At 28.3% G+C, this 12,642-nt stretch overlaps 1 protein-coding gene across 3 annotated transcripts in view; it reads left to right on the forward strand.

Annotated features, from left to right (window-relative positions):
• Positions 1-12,642, forward strand: part of LOC113551328 (calcitonin gene-related peptide type 1 receptor-like) — a 61,734-nt gene that overhangs the window by 41,048 nt on the left and 8,044 nt on the right. For all 3 annotated transcript variants that reach the window (XR_003405113.1, XM_026953507.1, XM_026953508.1), the window contains exons 4-7: positions 348-454; positions 5,249-5,340; positions 7,364-7,490; positions 7,619-7,839. Coding sequence is in view for 2 of the 3 variants with exons in the window: in XM_026953507.1 (XP_026809308.1) it covers positions 348-454; positions 5,249-5,340; positions 7,364-7,490; positions 7,619-7,839 (547 nt within the window). In the remaining variant the exon portion in view is untranslated. The remainder of the gene's footprint in view (positions 1-347; positions 455-5,248; positions 5,341-7,363; positions 7,491-7,618; positions 7,840-12,642) is intronic.

Genomic DNA, 12,642 nt, shown 5'->3' on the forward strand with positions numbered 1-12,642 from the left:
GTTTTTTAAATTAAGGTGGTCGATGGATATTCTTGATTTAAACCGTTCGTGTAAGCTCGAGAGTGACCTTATCTAGGTGCGGTGAAAAAATAAAAATAGCAAATGAAAAAAGCTTTTTTTTCTACATTAATACTTACTTTGCATAATATTATATGCGATTATCATATTAGCATAATGCATTAAATTTTAGATTTACGTTCGCGTTTAAAGTTTTCAATATATCATACAATATCATAGTTTTGTCATTATTACCGTGTGCGTGATCAAAAATCACGCTTTCAAAATTTAAGGTGATCATAGAGTTATATATATATATATACAACGGTTTTTTGACGGATTTTTTTCAGGTTTCGGTCAGAAAACGTGTCTGCCGGACGGCTCGTGGTTCAAGCATCCGGACAGCAACAAGACGTGGTCCAACTATACTACGTGCGTCGATCTGGACGATCTAAAGGTCGGTGCCGTAAAAATATCTCAGTTTTCATTTCCGTTGGCGCGAGAAGGTGGTATTGAAAACGTTCGTCGTTCACCCGTCCCCATCCCTTTTATCATTACCGTGATAACGTGCACCTCCGACAACGCGGAATTATCTAGGTATACGTCCTATTTTTACCAACCCCTAAACAATCGCCACTACCCCTCCACTGTCACGATTTATCGGTCGACAACGCCAACTGCCGTGACAAATGGCCGTACACTTGTATCCACCACCGCCATGGCGTGCACAACGGGGACTTTTGATGATAATACTATATATACGTAAATCCTGTATATAGTGTGCGTTGTACGTGTATACACATTATTATTATTATTATTACGTCGTAATAATGCGTATTCACCGAGAATTCGGTAGGTGCATTGTAGGTAAGCTAGTCCATTGTCCGTGTTGTATATGTTTTATACACCTGTGAGCGTATAATTGAAACCACCGCGGATATTTATCGTTCGAAAAAAGCCGTCGACGCGCCGAACAATACACACAACGGTAATAATAACCATATAACCATTACGATAATAACGCGTGCGTACATTACTGTATTATCGCTAATTCTGTGTAGTGTGTACCTACCAATTATTACTATTATGCGTACACATAACATAATGTTTTATGTATATATCATATAATGATCGACGTCGGAAAAATTATATTGACGTGATGTATCAGTTGCCTAAAAATCATTATTTTTTTTATACCGATTCTCCTTCTAACTATTTGTGCACCAAAACGCATCAGTTTCTATCAACGCTGAACGCGTTATAATACACTGCATGACCACAATTCGTAATAAAGGGGAGGTAAATATATGATGGCCACGGCACGACGTCGTGTACGCGGCTATAATATATTATTAGCATTAATTAATGAAAATAAAATAAATCATATAGTATAAGAATAATATTAATGCAAACGTAAATTGCGCTCGACGAAGTGTACAAATTGTAAATCGCGACCCGTACTTTTCAGGTATAAATTATTATGTATTAAATTGCTCCCGGTATTTTTCGGTACCTAAAAAAGGTATAGTAAATTGCGCCCAGTATTTTGTAGGTATACATTTCTACTTAGTTAATTGCACCCTATAGAAATATTATTTTTATGATAGTTAGTTAGCATTACCCAGAGGCTACCACGAGGAGGCGACTATCTCTGTCCTCCAAAAAATTGCTTGTTGCTTAGTTTGCTTGAAATAAATAAATTATTTGAAAAATTAATTTTTTTTAAAGGTTTTTTTTTTTTTAAATTTATACTACATGCAATAAATAATAATAAAATATTTTAATAATAAATATCAGTTAAATTATATAATATAGAGTTAATAGTGTAATACAATTATAAGTTATGCTTCAATTTAGTACTGAGACATCATATTCACAAATTCAATAGTGTAATAGTGTTATCATTATATTTTTGAATAATTTGTTCCACAATTAAAATTTTTTTTTTTTGATTTGGGGTTTTGAAATTTATTAATGTTCATTTCTACTATTAATTTGTATGTAAATTTAAGATTTTTATAGAATTTCATTTTATTTTTGGCAAAATGCAGTTTATATATCCCCATGTTGTCGTGTGAAAGAAAACGTATTAAACTATTAGTAGTTGTAATAATATGTGTAAATTCATTGTATCGCTAATATCACAACGATTTTAAACACTTTTATACATTTATTGGTGAATAAACTGAACGATAAATGAAGAGATGTACAAAACACAAGTGTTCAAAACAGATATTAATGAATTCAAGGTCACTTAGATACTATGGGCGCAATGACGGCACTACGTATTTTGGGGTCCTGGGTAATATTTTTGGTGATGCCCTTGATCATATATGGAACTAGATGGTAAATAATTGATAATAATAATAAAAGAAATAGAAATGAGCCCCCCTGATCACAGAGCCCCGGGAATTTGCACGGAATGCCCCTCCCCCTAGCACCGTCACTGTATGGGCGCAATTTACTACATAGAAATTTAGGTATACCTGAAAAATACCATGCACAATTTACTCTACTATTTTTACTACCTGATCACTGTGGGCACAATTTACAATCGCCCATATTATTTTCAATAATAACAATAAAAACGGTACACATTTTATAATTTGCCAATAGAATCATTTATTTTTTTTTTAAATCAATATATATCTTTAGTATTGGATAATGTTAAAATCTTTAATTTATAATTTTTGTTGTATTCATAACTATTAACCAGCAGATTTTACGAATTTCACAAATATTATTTTTATTGGTACATTCGGTAACCGAATTTTACTAAATCACAAGGATTAGTATTTAACAATTCTTCAGATGTGTATAATCAATTCATTTTAAAATCTGATAAAATCAAATATTTCTTCGAAATTTGATTCGAAAATATCTAGTGCAAGATTGGGAAATTTAGTAGTTTGAATATTTATTATGGTCAATTAATGATAAAAATTCGAATACATATTATAAAGAATCAAATCGTGCTAACAAATTTGTTAATATACTATCCAATATTTCATTAAAAAGTGTTGTGTAAAATATTCTAGGGTTATTAGTTAATAGTTATTAATGTTGTTGCTCAAAATAACTTTTGTAATTATTAAAATTTTTTCCCATACAATTTTCATAAATTTAACCTATTATTTTGGATTTGACATTTAGTTTCTTCAATTTTTTTAAAATAATATTGTCATTTTCAATTTACCCATATTTGGATAATACAATTTTATTGATAATGAAAATAATTCGATATGCAACGGAAAAATATTGGAATTCCGTTTTAAAAATATCGATAAGCGTTCGGCACAACAGCCATATTATAAAAACATGCCACTGATTCAGTTGAGGGTAATAATTAGTATAATACATTTTACGGCACCCCCTTCTCAACGCTCACATCTATATAATATACACATCTAAGCCAACATAATTTATTTGAAAACAATTAATGCAGTGGTCCTCAACCTTTTTTTATGATGTCACTTTTAACCATTAGAATCAAACACTGCGTTACCCTAACATCAAAATAATAAAAAAATCTTCACTGTATATTTTAGAATTGTTCTTTTATTAAAATAAAAATAATAAAGTACGCAAAAAAAAAAATAAGTACACACTTGATTTGAGTTATTGGGTTCAATAAACTTTGTAATTTTAAACTTAAAATTATCAAATGAAAAAAAATAGTTATGATTTTATACATTTAATGGGAAATTAGATCCTAGCTGAGATATTGTGTCACCTTTAAGCTGGGCCGATGTCGTCCCGATTGAAAATCACTGAATTAATGTATAATAATTTTATTTAACAACAGTTTATAACACCAGATTGCAAATATTGGCGTAGACGTGATTTCTGAAAGAGGGGGGATCGAAAGAAAAGCTAAATGGGAGGGGGAAATCGAAAAATCCCCCGCCCTCCCAAAACTTTTTACTTTGATAGTAAAATATAAGAACAAATGATGAACAATGACATTTGAATGAATATAATTTGAATTGAATCAAAATTCACATTAAACACAATATAGTAGATTATTTACTCCAATACTCCATAAAGTCAAAATTTCTGTATTATAAAATGCTACATCATTAAATGTATAAATAAAATAAATAATAATTAAATTAACAAATCTAGTTTTCTATTTTTTTTTTTTTTTGCTAGTTAGTCTAAGACTTCTGCTGCAATTAAATATTTCTAAAAAACTGGCATAAGTGTTAGGCCATTTAGCCGTTTCTGTAACAAACATATTTTCACACATTTTCAACAATCCCGTGAGTGTCTTTTTTTAGATTTCAGATAAATAAATGGTAGGTACGTAGTACGTACTATGTACTAGTGTACTACGTATACGCGGTGAAATAAACCCATAGCGATAATGATCTTATTAGTTATTTCTCATGATGTAATAACAACGATAATATCTGATAATATTTTAAACACAGGCTCACAGTGGACGCATAGTGATTTTAGTCGAGCATACATACATATTATTAGTATAAAGTATTGCCTTTATAAATAATAAGATATGCTTTAATAAAGTATAAATATAGTCGTTATTGAACATTTCGACTAAATAAACATTACTTTGCTACAAATAAAATAAAATAAAATTATAATGGTATTTAGTATTGAGAAAATTTTCATAATTCAATAGCTCGATAGATTATAATATCACAAAATATTGCATTTTAGTGCATACTGCATAATGTAATCAAAAACAAAAAAATAATAAAAATCCAATGGGAGGGGATCTGACCCCATGTCCCCCCACCTTGTATACGCCCCTGGCCTCAATGTCTAACTAACTCATAACGTAGCAAATCGTAGGTTCTGAAGAATTCACTTAACTCTTATGCTTAATATTATAACGAATTTACTTATTATCAAATTCAAAAGTAAGAATAATATCTAGTAAACATTATAGCTTTTTTTTAATATTTAATTTTAAAGTGAATTATGAAAATGTTAAAATTTTAAACTGTTTGTGGAACTTAAAATATTTATAACTTACTTTAAAATTAAAATAGAAAAAAAAACTTATGAGGCTCACTAGATAATACTCTTATTTTTAAATTTGTTTATGGATAAATTCATTTTAATATTAAGCATACAAGAGCTAAATTGATTTTTTACACGTGGAAATTGCTAACTATTTGTGTGTGCGTGTGTGTAATATATCGATGCCTGCGCACCATTGTCGATCTTCATCGAAGAGAACAAAGGGCGAGGTTTTTATTTAGTGTTTTTTTTTTTATTCTAGTTGAGGAATCAAGTCAACATGATCTACAAATGGGGATACACGGTATCGCTGGCTGCGTTGGCGGTTTCCATATTCATATTCTTTTATTTCAGGTACTACGCTGCACGCATTTTATAATACAATTTTATAATAGATCGTCGTCGTCATCACCCCTCGATTTATTGCTCGCCATACATTAAGTGCAGGTATACTGGCTTGACTACGTGCGTGGAATTTTTTAATATCTTCCACAAAACGGCATTCGTGGAAAAAAAAAAACATATCGTCCGTTTTTCCCGAAATGTCTATATAATATTATAATATAGATATATAATGGTACACGACGTACATTATTGGTCAGCACTTTGAATATTAGCTGTCGAAGACGCGAGTTGAAATACGAACGATCAACAAGTAGCATAAATATATATTATGTGTTCTACATAATAAGTTAGCGTGTAGTAGGTATAGGTATGTACATTTCTTATGTCGTGTGTATAAGAGAAAAATTAAACGTCACGCTCGTAAAATCAGTTTTTAGTCCAACAAACTAGGAAAAAAAAAAAAAACAAATCATTTCATTTTATACAATCAATTGATGACTACTGTTTAATTCGGCAGTTTACATAATTATGTTATTAGACGATTCGAACACCGAACAAACGACTCTCCTCAAATCCCCAGTGCAATCAACTTTTCGCGAAACGACGTATTTTTACTACCGCAGGCATTTTATAACACATCCTACCGAAAAACATTTTTATTTTCACGGTTCAACTGTTCAACTAAAATCTACTCCACATTAAGCCCCCAGGGACAAAATACTACCCATCGCGAATTCATCCTTTAAACGGAACGATCGCTGCTCGTATATATTGCATAATGTTTGGTATGATTTTGCGTTCGAAATTATTAATACGTCGAAGTTAGTATAGTCGTGGTTGTCCATGTGTAAGGGATATAATCTGGCAATACAACTATTAACCGAAGCAGGAATTTAGGTACCTAAACCTATCTTAAACCTATCTATAGCACTAGTGATGTAGTAGTTTCGGTCCACAAACGGTTTTCAACCAGTGGTATACGTTAGTAAATATAAATAACCACTAGTTGCACCATAAATAATTATTTCAGTTTCACGTTTGAGAATATGCATATTGTATATAACACTTCAAAAACCACTAAACGATTACTTTAAATATTTCAATTAGCAGCCATATATTATATTATTTAAAAGTTTTTTTTTAATCTAAATAAATGTGTAGGTAATGGGTAGCAAATATGATAATGAAAAAAGATAACTGAACAACGTGTGAAATAAGCTATTTGTTTCTCATACTATGTCATCGGTACTAGCAAAGCGATCAATAATGTTATATATACATATTAAAAAGTAGTTGCATTTTAAATATAATTATTAAAAATGTATTAAAATAAAAATTAAATAGCATGACATTTTAAAAAGATTTAGGAGAAAAAAAAGTAGAAAGTATTAAATAAAATACATTAATTTCAAAAATTTGGTTTATTTCAGATATAAAGTGATAAATAATGATTTTAGATTTAAAGTAAAACCAGAAATGTATTGTTTTAACATGTTTTTATCTTTTTTTTTGTGAATACTTTTTAGACAGGAAGAATACGAAAAAAAATGATGCAGCAGTTTAAAGTATGGAAAATCGAGTCTTGATGGTGTTTTGAATAGGTCATATCTGATTTTTTTTAATAAACTGTCTGTGGGCTTAAAGAAACACTACCTTGAAACACTGTTTTAACTTTCGTAAAGCTCCGTTCGAAATCGTGTTTTGATTATGATCTATTATTGGTTTCAAAATTCATACCATAATACTACCATTTTTCTACGTGTATAGATGAACAAAGCGAAACGAGTGTAAAATACCCGGTCTAAGTATATCCTGTCCATCTTTATACTTTTTATGATGTTAATGTAACTTTAAAAGTTTTCTTTAATAATGCATAAGTCATGTTTTGAAAAAACATTTTATATCGTTTACTGTCTACAATATTTCTAAATAAAAAAATCCGATTTTTATCGTTTATATATATTTTTTAAACTGTCTGGTTTATATTATATACATAGATACTTTCTGCAGTTTTATATGATATTATTTTCAGGAGCTTAACGTGCACTAGGATACAGATACATAAGAATCTGTTCATATCGCTGGCAGTCAATAATTGTCTGTGGCTAGTGTGGTATGAGGCGGTGGTTGACAATTTGCCAGTACTGATGATGAACGGGGTAAGTATAATATACAAACCGGAAAAATGAGATAAGAAAAATTTATATTTATTTTTTAAATTAAATGATCATTCTGAGTACACAATTTATGGTCGTTAATGTCGTGCGCAAATCACCTTAATTTTTAGCTGGGCTGTAAGCTGCTGCATATTCTGGTCCAGTATTTTCTGGTGGCCACTTACTTTTGGATGTTTTGTGAGGGCTTGTACTTGCATACACTGCTGGTTGTCACGTTCCTTACAGAGTCAAAAGTGATGCCGTTCCTGCACACGATCGGCTGGGGTATACCGGCCCTGTTGGTGTCAACGTACGCGGTTCTCCGGACAGCCACTCCCGGCGAGACTTTACAGTTAGTACGTTTTAGATTATACGATATAGTGTAGGTGTTGTGTACAGTTGTTAGTTTTGATTTATAGAGAAATTTTCAATTTATTATTCCGTTTGATATCATCCGTAAACTGTCGATCCGTTATAATAACTTCATATTAATAAAAATAACTACATGTCGTAAACATTTATGGTCTTAACAGATACTGTATTTGTTATTGCTTATTTCACTCAGACAGCAATAACTATCGAGATGACTGTAGGAAATAGGTAATGTAAATAAGATCTATGCCCAGTTTGGTTGACTATAATATTGTCTCTTCGATAAAGTCTGAGAGATTCTTGCTTTGGCTAGTAACCTGTACATTAGTAATATTAGTATATTTACTGACTTCTAAGATAAAATTAGATTTTTCATTATTGTGTCCACTATAATATTATGAAGAAAACTTTTAGTTTTAGTTTTAACGTGCATGAGGACTGTAAAAATGTTTTTTCAATGTGGCTCAGTAAAATATCTTTTGGTTATTCGTGTTTACGTTGATCATAATTCATAATTAAATATTATGTTTTACTAATTACAACGCAGGAATGCAAAAAATAATAGAAAAATCAATTCGTTTTTATATTGAATTATTTTAATTTCTTACGTAAAATTTAGACTATTATTACAATTCACTGGTCGAGGTGTTTAAAAAAAAAAAAAAGTAATTACAATTTTAAGCTATTTGATGTGAATCTTTTAAATTATTATTTTTAAATATTTAGTAATATCCGAAAACGTAGTTAGATATTTATGAAATTCCCGAGTATATGATGTATTTAATTTTCACAAAATATGAAAAACTATACAGCAGTCTTTTTATTTGATTCACGTTCAAACTATTTTCAAAAGATAATATTCTTAAATTATAAATATCAGCTATATTTATAATAGAATATTACATGATAAATGTTTGACTTACTTACGTATCTAGCTTTACTTTTATATTAATTTGTTAAAATACAAAAGTTTGGTATCTGTATTACAAAATAATAATTACCTAATGGGTATTACGTCAAATGACCAAACACAATTAATACATTTAAATTAATGGTAATAACTTTAAGTCCTTCGTTATAATAGTTTTTATGAAGATAAAAACAAATAGTAAGTTTATAAAAATGGTGGTAAAATTATAATACTATTATTATTATTATTATTTTTGTTTCAATTTATATATAATATTATGAATAGTATATAGTATATACACTTCTTACAAATCTTATATATTTGTAAAAATATAATAATCTTGTCCATTGTTTTAAATTTTAAATACTAAAATTCTAATTAATTAATTTAGAATATTTACTAAAATATTGAAATTTACTTAATTATTTACTTTGAATAAGCACAAGTTTCTTTTACATTTTATTATAATAAACAGTATTAAAGTTTATATATTATTATAATTTTATTTTAAATTTTCGCACAAGCAAAGTATAATGTATTTCACTGAAGTCATATAACTGTGATTTTAATAGGAACTTCTTATCATAAATCAGCAATTCAGCTATCAAACCTTTAGTTAACCGATTTAAAATTTTTTTTCCTTGGAAATACTCACTTTATCTTATACTAAACTTACTGTCTGAAAATCTAAAAATAATTGTTTCTTTTAAAATATATATTTATCTTATTCTGCACTGCTAAGTAAAATAAATAAGATATATATATATATATATATATCGAATAGTTTGTACATTTCTTTGATATTCTAATGAGTACACTGTAAATATTTATTTTATACCACAAACAAATGAAAATCATTCCATTAAAAATGCCATCTTCTTAAGCATTTTGGCCTCATATAAAAACCTTGTGTTTCAATTGAATTAAAATAAAATGTATTTTGTAAAAACCTGGCAAGTGTAATAATTTATTACAATAAATTGGTTTTAAAGTTGTTTATAATATAATATATTATGTTATTAAATCATATAGGTATTATAACTTGTCATACTTTTTTATATGATATTTGTTTAGGTTAGATCGATTAAAGTTGGTTAAATTATTTTAATGCTTTATTAATAGTTATGAAAAATTAAAATACTGCTGTAAAGTATTATACGATGTAATAGGTTAAGTAAACAGAGTGTTAAGTAAAACTTTACATAGTAATTTAAATATTATCATATAGATCAATATATGAATTTGTACAAACTAATTATTTACGATATTTTCAAGATTTAAAATTACCGATTTAAGGTATAATTATATATATTCAAAATTAGTGCACAGTAACTTTGGAAAATATTTCTCATGTTTAGTAATTTTCACATACAATTAATTTTGCTTAACAAGAATTGTTTTTGTAAATTGCAACTTTATGCTGTCATTCGATTTTTCGTTTACCATTATCACTAATTGTAGCTCGTATAATAATTCATTATTGTTATTGTTGTCCTTATCTGTTTTTGAAAACTTTATGACAAGTAATTGTAGAGCTTTTTATTATTTCTAGAACGAAAGTGAATTATTGTATTTTAACTATAAATTATAATTTTTGTATTTTTATTATGTTGTTTTTTTTTCTACTTAAGTTACATTTTATATCATTTTCATCGTATACATTTTTTATCTAGCAAATTTAAAATCAACTTTTAATTTTTTATTATCCATTTGAGTTGTTGGTGAATTATTCCATACAATTTGTCGAGTGGTATTAACTATTTAAATATATTTTCTCATACGTAGTACGGTATAATATTACATTCGATGATAAAATTTAAAATTATATTGCCACTGCTGCAGTCGTTATTAATATGTTTTTGTATTTGATGTATTATAGGCAAAAATTATATTTAATTTATATTAAAATAATATAGTTATAAAAAGACAGAATCGTGTAAATAGGTGTTTCACATCTTGGTAAATTAATTAAATTTATAAAAAAAAAAATATTTTAAAAATTAAATATAAAGATACTAGATTTGTTACAAAACATTCTAATATTTATGCTTAGAAATGGAAATTCTTATGACAGTAAAAGGAAATGGAAGTGAAACGTACTTGGAAAGTTGGAACTAAACAGATTTGTATAGTATTTTATATACTACATAAAACGTAGCTATAGTTAAAACTATTTGGTGACTGGATATTTTATTTAGATTTTATAAATTTAAATGAAATACAATACATTAAGCAATATTTAATAACACCGGCTGATATACTTTATACTTTACAGTAACTAATAAAGTATTTATTTGATTTTTTTTAAAATTATATAACATTAATAATAAATAAATATTTATTTCATAATTTATATTTCATGATATACGCACACATTGAGAGTAGTCATAAAGATCATATTTATTTTTATTACTATAACGAATATCTTATAGTTATGTATGTGATTATAATAATATATTATTCTTATTTTCATAGTTTATTGACAAGAATTTATGAGTTATATATATTTTGGTCACTATTTACAAAGCGTAATTTTTCAGATCGCAAAATCTATGCACGAAAACGATAAAAAACGAAAATATTAAACTAAAATAGAACATTTCTTGTTTCATGTTATATAATATTAAGGTATATATTTGTTTAAAAATTATGTTTTATTTTTTAATCCAAATCATTTTTAAGATTTTGGTTTACGAGACACATACCTACGTTTTATAGATATAATTGTACTAGCAGATAAATAATATAATATACTTCACTTCTGAAATAAACTAAAGAATTGTTAATGATTTGTCAGCTGTAATTTTTATTCAATAGTTAGAGTTTGAATTTGATTGAAGTGACATAGTAAGGCAGATATTAAATTATCAAGATAGGCCAATCAGATTATGTCATCAGAATAAATAGTTAACGTAGTTATCATTTTTTTCCGGATGTATCTGATGGTTGTGTCAATGATTGCTGAAAAAAAAGGAATTAAATGGTTAATAGCTTTCTAAATACTAATTTAATTTCAAAAAAAAAATCAGAATTAATTTTTCGATTTAGTTAAATTTTAATAAACGACATTAGATATAACCGTCTTGTTGTCATCAGACGATATTGTACGGTTGCGTGGGCTGTATGGTATTTGTGTACAGTGTGAAAATCTGTTTTTAGATTTTAATTCAAGGCGGCACGTCCTTATACTAAACAGGTACTTAAAATATTACGTGACTGAATTGCACGATAATGGATCAGACTCAGCGTCACAAGTTTTCCATAGTCGCAGAGGAATAGGTGGTTGGAGCATCTCCAGCATCTATATACTACAAAAAATGTAAAAAATTCGAAATAAATTTACCTTGACAACTTTTTACTGGGCGTTTTTAATTTCCTGGATGGTCGGCGATGTTGTAGTCGCGAACGTGAAATTATCTCGCGCAACCTAGACTAACCCGGACAAATCAATTTAAATTTAATTATAAATCCAGTCGCGTCTTAATAACGCGATAAAATTGTCATTATATTATAGTCGTCCAAACAATCTCGCGTAATTGCGGTCCACGAATATCCCCACGGACAGCTACCTGCTCAGCGTCTACGGTTGTTCCTTCTGAAAACAAACATTTACAATGCACTCAGTATACACTCCGTCTTTTCGCTCGCATCTCACTTACTATGCCGTGATTGAGCTAAAACTCGATTATGCGAAGCGCATGGTGAATTTCAATAATAATTATTGTACGTATGTTGAAAAAAGACGAGTTATCTTACACGTACGTTTTACACGGAACAGTTTTGTCGAAATATTATTTAATATTAAGTTCGTGTTCATAAAAGTCACGGCATAACGTCGTTTACCACGGTGACACTATTTTGTCGACTTTAGTA

The sequence above is a fragment of the Rhopalosiphum maidis genome, chromosome 2 (genome assembly GCF_003676215.2).
Source record: "Rhopalosiphum maidis isolate BTI-1 chromosome 2, ASM367621v3, whole genome shotgun sequence".
Classification (NCBI taxonomy): domain Eukaryota; kingdom Metazoa; phylum Arthropoda; class Insecta; order Hemiptera; family Aphididae; genus Rhopalosiphum; species Rhopalosiphum maidis.